At 46.4% G+C, this 17,395-nt stretch overlaps 1 protein-coding gene across 1 annotated transcript in view; it reads left to right on the top strand.

Annotated features, from left to right (window-relative positions):
• The window catches only part of LOC146861876 (alpha-2-macroglobulin-like), a 1,085,963-nt gene that overhangs the window by 266,762 nt on the left and 801,806 nt on the right, over positions 1-17,395 (top strand). Inside the window, exon 14 of the mRNA XM_085641046.1 lies at positions 398-549. Within this exon, the coding sequence (XP_085497172.1) occupies positions 398-549 (152 nt within the window). The remainder of the gene's footprint in view (positions 1-397; positions 550-17,395) is intronic.

The following is a 17,395-nucleotide window of genomic DNA, read 5'->3' on the forward strand; positions in this document are numbered from 1 at the left end:
AAGAAGTTAATGATGCAGACTATTGCTGAGGCAGCTTACTACTGGTACATCAGGGGATCAAGTATTGCAGGGAGATGTGAAGATTGACTGCCACTAATTCGTTTGAGGATTCCTATGGGAATGATAGACATCTCAGGATGATGTGGAAGATGTAATGCTAGTGTGTCTTCTGTTAGTTTCTACGAATAAAATGTGTCATGTTGGGCCAAGCTCAAAAGTTCCTAGATTTGCAGTCGGACACTCTTCTCTTTCTTTCTCTCTTTCCTTCCACCGAAGGTGCTGCTCTGGAATCCACAAACATAGAATTGTTTCTCTCTGACCAGGTGACTCGTACTATATGTGCAGGAGTCTGCTTTAACTGCGTTATAACTCTATTGCCTTTCCTTTCTCTACATAGGAGTCACTGCCTCTGGGAGCTTCACGTTGCAGCTGCACATTAGCCCCATTTTTGCACCCCAGGCCAATGTGCTTATAATGACGATCCTCCCTAACGGTGAAGTCATTGCTGATAAGACATCCTTCAAAATCGAGAAGTGCTTTGCCAACAAGGTGGGTGCTGAGAATAAATAAGGTTGTCGATCCCAAGAAAAGGGACTGTTATGGTGTGCCTGGGTTCTTTTTGTTGAGGGGAAAGACACCACTAAGGCAGTGAAATGGTGAATATCTTTAATTGATTAAAGTGTACAGATATTCGCAACCCATAAACATAACCCAAACTAGGACACATTTCCTAGATGTGCGGTGTGTTATTTATTCCCTGGATAAAAGACAGCAGATGTATCCCTAATTCTGCACTCAAATTATCTAAATCATTCATTTATGCTGGTGGCATGAGGAGGACACACCTGACAGGACGACCTAAGTTTCAGGCAATTTACTACTGGGAGAAGTGAAAATCTAAAGATAAGGTGGTGTGCACAGGCCTTCCATTTGAGGGGGTATTTTTAAACAGTACTGGGCTAAGGAGAGTAGAGGTGTCATATACTGCAATGTAGAGCTGAAATGTTAACTGAAACAAAAGTAGATCTTATTTCCCTCCTTCAAGCTGGACCTCGAAGGGAAAGTCCTAGCATGAGTACCAGACAGAGGATCAGTTCTATCACGCAAATTAGTATCAGAACAAGAAGGATCCAGTGATCTGTCACCATTGAACTTCACAAGTCTCAACATGCTCCACTTGCAACTGTTGTTCACTGTCACAACATTCCTTTGGATGGAAACAATGACAAAGGGGCCCATAAACTCAGTGACACCCTTCCTTTGCCATCTGGGTTTCTTTGCCATCACCCAATCAACCACACTCCATGATCTCTCCCTCACAGATTTTTTAAAATCATATCTCTCCTTATATCTTCTTTGATAGGATTTTATCCTAGCATCCACCTCCTCCTTATCCAAGGAAATGACATCTTTCAAAGGCAACCACCCAGGATTTAGCTTAGAGTGAGCTTGTCTTCCGTGCAACATCTGGAAAAGAGAATACTACATGACATAATTAACAGTAGTGCTATGTGCCCACCAAGTGTCACGCAGAACTCCCTTAAGGGAGATCTTAGATTCTAAAGCTCTTTGAACACTTGCCTTGACCACCCTATGCATGCGTTCAGCAAGACCATTGGCCTGTGGTGCATAAAGAGCAGTTCTGAGATGGGTTATGCAAAAATCTTTTAAGAAATCTTGCATATCTTGGGAAGCAAATTGTACACCGTTAACAGTGATAAAAAATTCAGGAATACCTTCACAGGCAAATTTATCCTTGAGGAAGTCTAGAATCACCTTAGTGGTGGCAGAGCTCACACACCTAGTGGATACCCACTTCAAAGAGTAGTCCACCAAAAGAATTACAAATCTCTCAGAAGGCCCCAACAGCTCAAATGGACCCATAAGGTCTAAACCCAGTTTGGTCCAAGGTTCACATGGGACCTCCACCGGAGACAGGGGAGCAGAATTAGAGACTCGAGTTTTGTCATTTGTGGCACATTGGTAGCACTCCTTGACCATTTCCTCAACTTTATGGTCCATACCTGGCCACCAATATCTCTCACGAAGCTGGAACTTTGTAAAACTCCTTCCTAAGTGCCTCTCATGAGCGAGATTGCCCAGTTTAGACCTCAAGTTACAAGGAGGTACTAACCTTTCATCACACATCAACATATCTTGCAATGAAGTTAGTTCATCTCTGATGGACCAGAAAGGTACAAATTCAGCATCAACATTCTTGTACTCAGGCCACCCTTTAACCACAAGATCAGTAACCACAGACATAAGTACATCTTGAGTTTTAGCTTCCGCCCACTCTCTTTCTGTGATAGTAGGTTCTTTGACCCAGCAAATTCTCATAGCTTCAGCATCACAAAAGTCCTCATTTTCCTCAATTGGTAACCTGGACAGACAGTTTGCGGCTTTATTAGCAGAACCTGGGAGGTATTGCACTTGAAAATTAAACTCCTCTAAACCCTCACTCCATCTCTTCAACCTGGGAGTTAGTCTCTCACTTTCCATGCATGAGAACACCTGCACTAGAGGACGGTGATCAGACCTCACAACAAAAGGTATCCCCCACAGATAGAATTTGAAATGCCTGATGGCCCAAGCAATGGCAAGAGCCTCTCTTTCAATGCAGGAATATTGTTGCTCAGCTTTTTTTAGTGCCCTGGATGCGAATGCAACCATTCTCGCAACTCCAGCATCCATTTGAGTAAGGACTGCACCCATTCCAGAGAGACTAGCATCCGTGGTAAGTATTGTCTTCTTCCTTGTATCAAAATGGCCAAGTGTGGGCATCTTGCTGATAGCATGTTTAACAGCGCAGAATGCAAAAAGAACAATTGATGGACAGAATGCAGAACAATGTCATACATTCACCCCAGTACAGAGATCTGGGCCTAAATCCATCGTTTTTTTGCTCACCATGCCATTCCAGTTTGGACCCAGCCATATGCAAATCAGTCTTTTTTTTTATTAAAAAATCTTTTTATTGGTTTTCAATGAAATCAACAGTTGGCAAATCATACACGGCAGTAAAAACATAATGGTGGTACATGGCAATTCATTTGGGATACAGATTAGATATAGGAAACAGTTTGCGGATAGGACCGAAAAATCAGGGAGACAGGGTTTCATCATCCTGGGGAGCAGTGGGAGTCACACAGATATCTCCCCTATACACGTTCCACTTGGCCCATACTCTGGACCATTTCAGGGGGCACCCTCTAGCCACATAAACAGTTTTCTCTCTAAACATAAACCAGTCAAGGTTACGCTTCCACGATGTCACGGATGGGGGAGATGGCCTACCCCACAATTGAGCAAAATCTCTTTTGGCTACTGTGGTACCCAGGGTGACCTACAGTCTCTCCGCCCCTGTCAAGTCTGTGGGCTCCCAAGCATTGAGGAGGCATCTCTTGGCCTCGGGATGAACGGTTTATGTAGGACCTTACTCATAACCGCATGCGTCCCTTTCCAATATACCTGAATTTGTTCACTTTCCCAAATTATGTGCATCAATGTGGAAACCTGCCCACACCCCCTCCTACAATCCGAATCGCCCCACCGCCCCATACGGATCAATTGAGGACCAGTAATATAAACTCTGTGTAGGATCTTCAGTTGCACAAGTCGGAGACGCGCCGAGATCGCTACCTCCTTAGGGGAGGCAACCGCCTCCCTCCACTCCTCATCGTCGAGCAAGAGACCATCTCCCTCCCACAGCCCACGCAATTTAACCAGGGGATCTGGTGCATTATTAACAAGCTTTTTATATGTCAACGAGATAACCTTCTGTGGAAGCAGACTGTCCAATGGCCTATCTTCTAAGGGGCAGGAGTCCGGGGGTGGGGGGGGGAGTCCCTATCAACGGCACGGCAGCTGTAAGTGCATGTCTTATCTGCAGGTAACGGAAGAATTCAGAGTCTGTAAGCGCGTGCTGTTGTCGCAACTGGCCAAAACTAAGCATGCTATCCCCCACCCAGAGGTCGCCCACCCGAGATATACCAAGGTCCCACTTGTCGAATCTCCTGCAGGAGTGCAGACCACCCAGTAGTTCTGAATCCCATAAGGGGGTCACAAAGGTCAGTTTACGGTCCCACCCTAAACTCTTGTTGACTGCGTGCCATACTTGGAGTGGGAGGTGGGCCCAGTCAGGTGGAGTGTCTTGGGATTAGCATAAAGGGCTCTGTTATACGACCCGCCCGGCAATAGCCACCTATCCATGGCATAGCCCGGGTCTCCCGGCATCCGGTACGTACCCTGGTTAATGGCGGCCAGGTGTGCTGCCCAGTAGTATTTTTTAATATCCGGGAGGCTGTTGCCGCCATCATACCAATTTAGGTTGAGTTTGTGAAGCGCTATTCTCAGCCTACCCTCCCATAGCAACTGCCTCTGTAGGTCTTCTATCCCTTTGAAATATCATGCAGGGACTGGGACGGGATAGTTCTGCAGAGCATAGAGGAAGCGGGGCAAGGACATCATTTTAAACAGAGCGGCTTGACCGAGCAGGGAGAGAGGGAGCGCCCTCCAGGCGGCAACATCACGACGTGGGCGTTGTAGGGGCGGGAGCAGATTTGTCTCATAGCGGAGGCCGGGGTCAGCGGTGACAAAAACTCCCAAGTATCGGAAACCATCAGACACCACCTGTATCTGACAATCCCCTGGGAGAGATGGTATCCCCCCAGAGAGGATATACAGGAGAGATTTGTTCCAATTAATAGAGTAGCCCGAAAATCTACAGAAGGATGTGAAGATATCTAAAACACATCTGATGGACTTGGAGAAGCCAAGTACAGGAGGACGTCATCTGCAAAAAGCGAGAGGCGGTCCTCCCACTCTGCCGACCATCGCAGACCCCGTATGGCCAAGTCGCACCCAATCCATGCAGCCAGAGGCTCCAAGGAAAGAGCGAAAAGTAGGGAAGACAACGGGCACCCCTGTCTAGTCCCTCGATTGAGAGCAAAGGAGTCGGAGGGTTTGTTATTCACCACTACTTGCTCGAGGGGAGCGGAATAGAGGAGCCGAACCCATGACACGAACTGCGGCCCAAACCCAAATTTACGAAGCACTGCAAAGAGGTAAGGCCACTCTATTGTGTCAAACGCCAAGGAGGCGTCAAGAGACAAGATTGGGGCATCTTATTGAACTGTGCCGGCTCGCTCTATCACTCCATGGACTCATCTCAGGTTGAGCGCAGTGTTGCGATGGGGCATGAATCCTGACTGATCTGGGTGGACTAGGTTACCTATCACCTGTGAGAGATGGGTGGCCAGAAGTTTGGCTAAGATTTTTGGCTCCGCATTTATCAGGGAAATGGGTAGATAAGACGTGCATCTGTCCCTCGGCTTGCCCTCCTTGGGAATGACCACTATAGACGCAAGCCGCTGGTCTGGTGGCAGCTCCCCCAACACCCTACTCTCCTCAAACATGGCCCTCAAGTGCGGGACCAGCCTGTCCGGACGCAATTTGTAGAGCTCAATGGGCTATCCGTTAGGTCCCATCGCTTTACCCGGTTTGAGGGCCCTGATCGCCTGAGCGATCTCATCGTTAGTTATATCACTGTCTAGGTAACCCTGGTCGTCCTCGGAGAGGGCTGCGAGTTTGATATCTCTGAGGAGGTCAGCTGAGTCTTCCTCGGTTAGGGACGATTGCGTATGATATACCGTGCTGTAGTGTGAGGCAAACTCATTGGCTATGTGTACTGGGTCTATTATCGTCACACCCGAGTCAGTCGTGAGTCGAGGCACAAGGCGATCGGCTCTTTCCTTCTTGTCCAGCCAAGCAATGAGTTTTCCAGCTTTATCCCCCCACTCATATACTCTACCGTCTCTTTCCTTCCCCCAGGACTTGGCACGATCCGTAGCGATAGCCTTGTACTCCTCAGTTTTCAGACGCAACAGGTGCACAGCCTCTGGGTTGTCCCCCCTCCTGACGTCTGCCTCCAGCTGCAGAACATCTTGCTCCACTGCCTCAAGTTCCTTAAGGTTCTCCTTCCTAACTCCGGCGATGCGAGAGAGGGCCGCCCCCCGAATAACGGACTTGAATGCCTCCCAGAGAGTCTGGGGGAGTCTACTGAGCCGAGGTTCTCCTGGAAGTAGCAGTCTATTGCCTTTTGCAGGTCAGCATGAACCAGGGGGTTTCGCAAGTACCAGGAGTTGATGGGCGAAACCATGTTGGTCCGGTGTCCTCCAAGCACCAGTCTCGCCCACACAGGAGAGTATTCAGAAATACCGAAGGCAAGGTGACGGACCTCCTGCACATGGGAGGCCGGCAGAAGCACATAATCAATGCGGGAGGAGCTATTGTGAGTACTCGAGAAAAAGGTGTACTGCAAGTCACCGGGATGAAATGCCCTCCAAGTGTCTGAGAGACCAAACGTCTCAATGAGGTCGGAGAGCCAACTACAAGAGGGCCCCGTCACCCGAGGGGGTTGACGGTCCAGCACACCCGAAGACACAGCGTTGAAGTCGCCTCCCACCAGCAGAAGGCCATCCGGGAGAGCGAGGAGCAAGGTGCCCAGATACATAAATGTCTGAGCCTGCAAACCAGACGGAACATACACTGACACCAGTGTGAGCACCCTGCCCTCCCACTGCCCGGCAATTGCAAGATACCTTCCCCGGTCATCCGCATGTATAGACTGCACCAAAAAGGGAAAGGTGTTTTTAGCCATGATGTCCACTCCTCGAGAACCACTGGTAAAGCTCGAGTGTGCCAGAAGCCTGTATCCCCATCTATTTAGGGCTTTACATGTATTACCGACTAGATGCGATTCCTGAAGAAGGACCACATCGGGGGAATGCTGCTTGATATATTGTAGAACAATAGTACGCTTTACTCTGTCACCCAGTCCATTAACGTTCCAACTAATTAGCGTGAAACTCCTAGCCCAGTGTGTTCCCATGATGAGGTGCACTAAATGGATCCATATCCTCATGCCATGCAAGTAGATGAAGCCGAAGAACTACCTTAAACACCCCAAGACCCCCCCAACCCTCGAACCAACGCCCCCCTCCCAACTATCCTGCATCCCTGGCATGCCTCCCCAGTTAGGAGGTAATAACACACCTGGATCAATGAAAAGCAACAAAGCGGACATTGCAACAAAGAACAATCCCATCCCCCCAACCTCCCTACCAACTCCCCCTCCCTGCCTCCCTGCACGTCAGGCCCGAACCAGCCCATTCAACTTAACTGCGCAGCGTGCCTGTCGCCCCAAACTACAAACACAAAGGAAAAATGGGGGCAAAAGGCCCACCCTCCCCAGCCACTCCCCTCCCCAAAATAGGAGAACAGAAATATACACTTTACTGGCCCTGAAGTGGGAGGCCACCAGAATCCAACAGTCTTGGCCATTGAGCCATCGGTGGCCGCTGGCACAGATCAACAGTGAAGCACCCCCCACAGGGTCCGGCACATGGAAGAAAAAGTCTACATTAACCTCGAAATCTATTCAGTAAGCCTCCAGTCCAACACAAAACGAGATGGCAACTGCCCTACCAGTTCAACGGGAGTTGTGCTCCCTGGCATCCCTCCATCCTTCTAGCCAGTCCGCCACCGCCTCCGGGCGATCGAAGAACCAGGATTTTCCATTTGACTCTATTCGTAGTTTTGCTGGGAAAAGCATTGCATACTTAATCCCCTTTTCTCGCAAGGTCTTCTTGACGGCCATGAACGACCTCCGCTGCCTCTGTATTGCCTGTGTGAAGTCCGGGAAGAAAGTCACAGTTGAATTTTCATAATGCAAATCAGTCTTGACCCTGCACCCAATGGGAACAGTCCAGCCCGAACTGCCAGGTGAGGTCCTCCCTGGACTGGAAACAGGCATCCTAGGACCGGTTTCTGGCTTTTAGCCCTCATCAGCCAGGATAGCTTGACTCCAGTGGCATGGAGAGCACGGGACCCATATCTGGGCATACCCGTCCCACTCGTGGTGATAAATGCCAAAAGAACAATTGACGGACAGAATGCAGAACAATGTCATACATTCACCCCAGTACAAAGATCTGGGCCTAAATCCATCGTTTTTTTGTTCATCATGCCATTCCAGTTTGGATCCAGCCATATGCAAATCAGTCTTGACCCTGCACCCAATGGGAACAGTCCAGCCCGAACTGCCAGGTGAGGTCCTCCCTGGACTGGAAACAAGCATCATAGGGCCGGGTTCGGTCTTTCAGCCCTCATCAGCCAGGATAGCTTGACTCCAGTGGCATGGAGAACACGGGACCCACATCTGGGCATACCTGTCCCACTCGGGGTCATAAATGCAAAAAGAACAATTGATGGACAGAATGCAGAACAATGTCATACATTCACCCCAGTACAGAGATCTGGGCCTAAATTCAATCTTTTTTTGCTCACCATGCCATTCCAGTTTGGACCCAGCCATATGCAAATCCGTCTTGACCCTGCGCCCAATGGGAGCAGTCCAGCCCGAACTGCCAGGTGAGGTCCTCCCTGGACTGGAAACAAGCATCCTAGGACCGGTTTCAGGCTTTCAGCCCTCATCAGCCAGGATGACTTGACACCAGTGGCATGGAGAGCACAGGACAGAGCAGAATGCAACATTACAATCGTCCGTCCAGACAAACTGGTTCACCTTTTTGAGCAGAGTTCTAATGGACTCCACAATGATGGCAAAACTCTTGATACATTTAGAATAGAACTCAGCAAGCCCAAGGAAAGACCTCACTTGTTCTTTAGCACAGGGAGTGGGGGTGTCAACAATGCTCTTGGCCAGTTCCAATTTTGGTTGGATACCTTCCCCCGAAATAACATGGCCTATGTAAGTGACAGAGGATACACCAATCTTACATTTTTGTCTGTTAACAGTGAGTCCCCTCTCTGACAATTTCATGAGAACTTGTCTCAACATAGTGTCATGCTCATTGTCATCTTTGCCATAAATCAGAATATCGTCCTGAAAGAACAATATGTTGGACATATCACCAAGTACCATCTTCATGACACGCTGGAAGCATGCCGCCACTGAGGCTAACCCAAACGGCATTCTGACAAAGTTAAAAGCTCCCAGCGGTGTCACAAAGGATGTAAGATGTTTAGAGTCCTGGTGGAGCGGTACCTGGTGATATGCTGATGAAAAGTTCAATACAGTGAAAACCTTGGCCCCCTTAAGCATGGTAATTGACTCAGCGATATTTGGGAGAGGCTGGCGATCCACCCATATCCATTTGTTCAGGCTTCTTAAGTCCACACACATTCTGATGTTCTTCCCACTATCCTTGGGGGCCAAAACCACTGGCGCCAACCATTCAGAAGATTCAATCTCCTCAATAACATTCAAAGCTACCAGCCTATCTAGTTCAACCTTCAAAGGTCCTAACATCATGTTTGGAACCTTCCTAACCGTATGCACAAAAGGCACAGCATTGTTCTTGATAATGATACGGTGTTCGAAGTTCTTCAAAAGTCCAAGTTTGTCTGTAACACTTGAGGAACTTGTTGGTGTCAGAACTATCATTTACCACCATGAGTTGGTCAAAGGGATTCCGTGCATTAGGGTTGAGAATTATTCCCAAGTCTCTTTGGTGCCTCCAACTCAAAAAATTATCCCTACGTTTGGCTACATAGATCTTGCCAATGGTTTCTCTTCCCATGAAATGTATCCGCATAACAGTAACCAGAAACATCAATGTGTCCCCCCCATAACTCACTGGGTTAATATCAGGAGGGAGGAGTTGAGTGTCAGAAAATGTCTTATTCCACAATTCATTGCCCACCATTGTTAAGGGAGAACCGGAATCGGCTAAAACTACGAATAATTTACCACCAATTTCAACTTCACACTCAGGCATATTTATGGAGTCAGCATCAACAACTCCATCACTCCTCACATTCCACACCACCATCTTGGGATTATCCTTCACAGTTTCTACAAATTCCACAGTACGCACTTTTCCACCAGACCTACAAACTCTGGCATAATGACCCTTGATTCCACACTTATGACAAGTGGAATTTGTAGCATAGCAATTGGGGTTATTAAAAGAATGATTAAGACTCCCACAACGATAACATTTGATTTTCGAAGGATCACTATGATGTTTAGCCTTAGGTGTCTGAACCACTTTACACACATTGTCAATAGGGTCTGGTGGAGTATCCTTAAGTACTACTTCATGAATGATACTTGGAGATGAAACATCTTCCGATGCCGGTTTCTGAGCCTTTATTTCCTTGACCCAGCCCGAGGTGTTCTCCACACCCTCCACAAGGGCAATAGCTTCCTTAAGTGAAGGGTTTCTAGACTAAAAATGTTCTTGTACCTGTGAGCTATTAGTACATCTGACCAACTGGCCACGAATTAAAGAATCAGTCAAATCACCAAATTCACATGTGCGGGCAAGGAAGAGATATAATTTCCAACCTTTTCATTAGGCTCTTGGACGTTCTAGTACAACTTTGATCCGTGGGCCAAAGTAAGTCTCTAACATTTTCATGGACATTTCGAAGACATCTCTGGGTTCACCATCACCCTCACCTATGGGTGCTTCATCAATGCTTTCATAAATATTGCGTCCTTCAATTCCTAGATTATGCAATGAAATGGCTTGTTTCCTATGGCCACAAGGTAAGAGTCAAACAACTTCCTCCATCTTTTCCAAGGAAGTAATGGTTCACCTTTCTCACATAAGAATGCTGGGGGTTGGCTCATAGAAGTTGCAGACATGCTGGCAGAATAGTCAATTATAAAAGAGAATGAAATTAATTAAATAACAATGAAAATGTGGAAAGGAAAAAAAATACCTGAAATTAAACACATTGCACAACACTGTTCCAGTTTGAGGAGAAATCAGGCAGTCAGGAAGTTCAATCGCGTGAAAACATGATGAAAAACAATGCCTGAACAGTGTAGATCACACCGGTTAAGTGGTTGGCAACATGAATCACAAATTGGCAGAGAGCGCGGTGATCTAATGCGCAACACTACGTAAGCTGTAATGACGCTGATGTTGTGGAGAGCGCAGCCGTGATAACGCTGGTGTGCCAGAGAATTTTAGTAGCTGTGCGAGTGCAGGTGCGAGCAGTAACACGAGCTGAACTGGGGCCGTTAGAAATCAGCGTATCTCCAAAAATAGGTGAAGAAATGAGGTAAAAGCTCCCCGTTGCCAGGGTTGTCCAAACGGAAATGTCGGGTGTTATTGGGATTGTAAAACACCATAAAACAGCAGCAACTCACTTCCAATCCGTGACAAGGGAAATTCAAAAGTATCCGTGGGTTCACAGGGGAGTTGGGGGGTAGCGCTTGTCCCCCACAAGCATTTCTCATCACCAGTGTTCAAAAGACAGACACTGGGTAGGTTTTCAGAAGTTTATTCAAGTACAGCAGTACCACCAACAGACACAGCCAGCTCGTAAGTGCCCCAGCCTCCAACTTTCCCCAAATGGAGACATCACCATGGAAACATGGAACACTTAGCACGAGCTAGAGTACAACATAACAGGGCATGGTAATTCAAGTCATTACAACAGCTATCTAATATAGCAAACATTGGCAATAAATCCTCATAGCTTGGGGTTCTCTAAGGAAACCTGTGACAGAGAAAATGAAGGGAGACAATTTACCAGAATTAGGTACCATGTGAAATTGCATGCCGTCCTGGCAACATTTGTCATATGTTAATCAATGATGACAACTTCCAGGGCTACACAGGTATTTGGCAGATGCGTAGATTGCATGCTGTGCACACATTCATGCTTGATTGGCATGCAACAACAAAACACACATTCTATAACATCAGCATTTCTTCATGCTAGTGTTTTTGTAAGGCTGTCTGATCTCTGGAGAGGCTCGTCGTAATGTGATGTCACTGTCATGTATAGGTGTACACACCCACCGACTCATCTCTAACAGTGGCTTTGATGTCACCGAATATCGAAACAGAGAAATATGAAATTGCTAAATATAAGTATCTTTGTAAAACTGACTTTTGATTTATTATACTATTTTCTGACAGCTTCAGAAAAAAACATGATCTTTTATCTTGGATCTAAGCATCAAACAAAGCTTTATTTAGCACAAGCATAACAATTTGCATTGTCATTTGAAAAAGATTAGCGTTGTTCCAAATAGCATAATGTTTGCCACCTACTAGTTTAAAAACGTAACCAAGATTGATCCTCTTAATTGGGACGAATTTGATCTTAGTATCATTGCTTCACTGCTTTAATTTTCTATTATTAATACCAATATGGAATAATACACCTAACCTCTATAACACATCTCTAGTTATTATTGATTTACTGAGCGGAGCTTTAAACCATAACCTTCATTTTTCAGTTTACACTCAGTGTTCATGACACTTCCATCCCAACCTAAAATGGCCCTCATTTATGCCTGAATTTCAGCCCGACGACTCAAAGTCTGTGTACTTCCAACTTCCAAGATGGCTAGTCTTGTGGTGGCGTCATGAGGTACAACACACAGTGAAGCCCTTTTTACCACAGAATTTGAACCCACAAACAAACACAACGCCACAAAACTTCCGATAATGCACTTAAAAAAAAGCAGACCCCGTTCACAGACTGGCACACCTGTCTGAACCTCCTTCTTAATTCTGCTGGGACAGCCCTCCTTCTCTTTCACCTTTCTTTTACGAGACTTCACTTTGCATGCAATGGATGTCCCTACAGAACCTTTGTTACATTGACACTAATCTTTGACACTGATGCTCCTATTAGTGCATCACAGAGTAGGCCTTTCGCAAAAGTAACACAGCTCCCCTCATACTTATTACTAATCCTATCTACGCCCTGACATAGATACTATTTTTAGGAGTACATATCTCATATATATAGCAATTTGTTGTTTTGTGAAGACTGATATGTTTATGATAACTATAGTGTTTAGAGAGCACTGTGGCTTCTAAACCTTTTTTGCACTTATGCATAGTGTGTTTCTTCAACCACTTTTATTTTTTGCCTCCTCGCTTGATTTGCAGTGTACCCCACACCTTAAAATAAACTTTGCCCATCAGTTGTACTAAATCCTTTCAATGTGTTCTTCTCTTCTTGAAGAAGTTATAGGCCGGGGGGGGGGGGGGGGGGCGCTAAGAGGCTAAATGTGCTGGCTGAAGTTGTCTGAAAACTGGATAATAAATCGCAAGCCTGTTTTAGAAAGACAATTACACTATGCAGTTGGTCATTTAATTACTCCTATAAACGTGTTAATAAATGCTATCAGATCTGTTAAACACACCGTGTCTTCGCTCTTCTATATTATTGGGCTCATTAACTAAGTAAACAGGTAGAGTGGCTTTCAAAGAACATGAACGAGGTGGCCCGGTAGGCTTTTAGTGATGCAGGGGCCTGGGAAGTCATCGGGGTGTAAAGCTTATGGTTTGTTGGGTGGCCTTCTTCTCTGAACAGGAACACAAGCAACGCAGGTATAATTCGGTAGTAGCAATATGTTCATTTATTTAGACCGGGATCTGTCAAATAAAATATTTGATTCAACCCCAGGCACATTTCATTAGTAGCAAGATATATATCTAGAAAGAGTCTGTCAAATAGAATACATTTTTCAGCAATAACCTTTACAAAAGGTGACTGATATAGAATATAGATTATTATAAAATAAAATCATAACAGTATTGTACACTCTGCTTATAAAAAGCCATTGAAAACGTCCAGGAGCTATAGCCACGACCATAAAACTAATTTCAGATACTAGGGACTTTGCTATCTCTCAAGTCAATCTACCATACTTGACTTAAAACAAACATGACGACATGCAAGAAATACATACAATGTAATAAAATATGAATGCGAGTGCATAATAACTTAAAAGAACAGCAACAGTTCCCTCCAGACTGGTATCAATTAGCAGCAGGAAATGGAATCGAATGTAAAGAGTTAATTTCAATCCTTAATTTAAAAAATCTCTTGTGTGAGGCACATGTTGGGAAGATGTGAGATGTACGTTAATATGGTCTCTGGCTCTAGTAAACAAATAGTTAATACAAAAGACGCTTTACGTTCTAAATAATCGTTGTCCCATAAGGTTGAAGACTGAAAATCAATCAAGTTCATTTCCATCTTAGATACAAACAAGGACCCTTGTGGGGCAGGGGGCGCCCAGTTATCATAATTTGATGAACTCTTTAATCCAGCCTCACTTAGCACAAAGGTGATGAGTGCAAATCAGTCTGAACCACTGGTAATTTGCATTGTCGTCATGCTCTGTACATTCCACAACCTCTCCTGGCTTCATTATATGGAAAATGTCTGCACCTATTCTCCAGAATAAAGGCAGGTAGTGATGACGGCCACTGTGTTAAGGGTGCTTCTCAGACGCAGTGTTAGATTGGGGTCACAATTCTGCCCGGGCAGCCAAAAAAAGTGGCCCACATTCGCTGATAGCAACCTACAGTTGGGATAATGAAGCTAAAGGATGACAAACATTTGTGGTAATAAAAGTAATTTGAAGATTATAGGGTCAGTAATTAAATAGGAAAATAACATTCCAATGAGAAAAAAATATACTTTAGAAGTATAGAATTATAAAAAATACTTGGAACTCACTTTTAATTTTTGTTTTTTATCCATGCGTTTGCTGAGGACGTTTTGACATTAACATGATATTGCACAGACTTAAACTGCCTTTTACACTCACCATGGGTTTTTATGATATTCATTTTATTTTTGTTCAGTACTTAAGAGAGGCCCTCCAGTGTTCAGAGACTGGTGACAGCTGCACATGTGTTTTTTGTTTTACTTGTGGCTAGCATCATGAGAGTTTTCTGAGAAACGGAATGATGCTTGAGTGTAAATGCAAAAAGAAACAAAAAATAGTGTCTTCCTTACATGTAGTTTTATATATAGAACGAACTAGGCTTAGAGGCATGGGAGTGTATTATGTGAGCACCAGAAAGCATTACAGAGGGTCCGATTTTTATGTCTCGCCTGAGCCAGCGCTTTTAGCGCTGCTCTGGAGAGAGTTATAGTAAGCGGGTTTTGGAAGTGCTAACCTACTGCCTTTTTTCAGGCATCCAGCTTGCGTTCGCGATGTCGTGCATGCGCACAGCTGCTATCTTGGTTTCTAGCATTCTTTTCCTCGCATGGCCGGCTTTCCTCCCCCTCTCTCACCCGCTCCTCCCCCTCCCTTACTGCACAGAAGAGTTTGTCGGTGACTTGTTTCACTTAGATCCTCAATATGCAATGCAGCAGTTATCTGGGGGAAATGGATTTTCCTAATGAATCTGCTACAAACACCTTTGAATGCATTTTCTTGTGCTTTAAGAAAATGCATTCTAAGGTGGCGGTGCCATTTTTTAAAACTTTATTATTCGTTTACCATTCTGAGATGACAAACACTCGTCGGAGGGGCCAGGGAGGCAGGGCTGATGCCCTCAGGATAATAATGGCGGCCGTCATCCGTGGAAATAAGGCTTCACTTGAGCGGCTTGGCGCCCTCTGTGCCCATCACCAGGGACCCCCACTGTGACCCGCGAGACGCAGCTGCTAGAAGTGCCTGCAGGATCACACCAATTTTGCCACTACCCAATCCCCATACACACTCCCTTCTCTCCTCTGCCCCCGTCCTCTCAGCTAATTTTCTGACCCTCTCTCCCCACTTCCTCTCTCCTCGGCCTTCTCTTTTCCTCCCCCATTCTCCTCCTCCTCCGTACCAATACATTTCCGTTCCTCTCTCCCCCATCTTCCCCTGCTCCTTCCCCTGCCCTCCCCCTCGCACCCCCACCACCCCTTCTCGTTCCCCACACCACTCTCCTGCCTGCTCACGCCTAGTTTTTAAAGGAGCTGCATTGACTTAAAGCCCTTCTATTTTGGCGCCAGGATAAAACCGAACAAAGGTATGGCTGAGAGGCAACACCAGTGGAACCCACAAACCCATCCTTTTCCGGTTTTGAATTCCTTTCTCTTCTGCTTTTACAATGAACGCTCCTTGGTTCAGCCTGACAAAGTGCGCATGTGAAGTTTAAGTTCGCACAGTGTAAACTCCGCGCTGTGGCCTGCTTCGAGGCGGTACAAAAGGGGGTGGTGATGGACGGAGCATCAGAACCAATCAAACACTCACACCCAGTCAACAGATCTGGGTTTGATCCATCACCATTCTTTAGCCCACTCTGCCACCCCAGTTCAGACATGGCCATATGCAAATCAGTCTGACCCTGTGCCTCATGGGAACAGTCCAGCCCGAACTGCCAAGCCATGCCTTCCCTGGACCGGAAACAAGCTTCCTAGGACCGGTTTCTGGCATTTCAGCCGTCTTCAGCCAGGCTTGCTTGAATCCAGTGGCAAAGTGAGCAAGGGACTCACATCTGAGCATACCCTGCCAACTTATGGCGAACAAAGCGGTACAAAAGGGGGTGGTGATGGACGGAGCATCAGAACCAATCAAACACTCACACCCAGTCAACAGATCCGGGTTTGATCCATCACCGTTCTTTAGCCCACTCTGCCACCCCAGTTCAGACATGGCCATATGCAAATCAGTCTGACCCTGTGCCTCATGGGAACAGTCCAGCCCGAACTGCCAAACCATGCCTTCCCTGGACCGGAAACAAGCTTCCTAGGACCGGTTTCTGGCATTTCAGCCGTCTTCAGCCAGGCTTGCTTGAATCCAGTGGCAAAGTGAGCAAGGGACTCACGTCTGAGCATACCCTGCCAACTTATGGCGAACAAAGCGGTACAAAAGGGGGTGGTGATGGACGGAGCATCAGAACCAATCAAACACTCACACCCAGTCAACAGATCTGGGTTTGATCCATCACCGTTCTTTAGCCCACTCTGCCACCCCAGTTCAGACATGGCCATATGCAAATCAGTCTGACTCTGTGCCTCATGGGAACAGTCCAGCCCGAACTGCCAAGCCATGCCTTCCCTGGACCGGAAACAAGCTTCCTAGGACCGGTTTCTGGCATTTCAGCCGTCTTCAGCCAGGCTTGCTTGAATCCAGTGGCAAAGTGAGCAAGGGACTCACGTCTGAGCATACCCTGCCAACTTATGGCGAACAAAGCGGTACAAAAGGGGGTGGTGATGGACGGAGCATCAGAACCAATCAAACACTCACACCCAGTCAACAGATCTGGGTTTGATCCATCACCGTTCTTTAGCCCACTCTGCCACCCCAGTTCAGACATGGCCATATTCAAATCAGTCTGACCCTGTGCCTCATGGGAACAGTCCAGCCCGAACTGCCAAGCCATGCCTTCCCTGGACCGGAAACAAGCTTCCTAGGACCGGTTTCTGGCATTTCAGCCGTCTTCAGCCAGGCTTGCTTGAATCCAGTGGCAAAGTGAGCAAGGGACTTACGTCTGAGCATACCCTGCCAACTTATGCGAACAAAGCGGTACAAAAGGGGGTGGTGATGGACGGAGCATCAGAACCAATCAAACACTCACACCCAGTCAACAGATCTGGGTTT

The sequence above is a fragment of the Triturus cristatus genome, chromosome 2_2 (genome assembly GCF_964204655.1).
Source record: "Triturus cristatus chromosome 2_2, aTriCri1.1, whole genome shotgun sequence".
Lineage (NCBI taxonomy): Eukaryota > Metazoa > Chordata > Amphibia > Caudata > Salamandridae > Triturus > Triturus cristatus.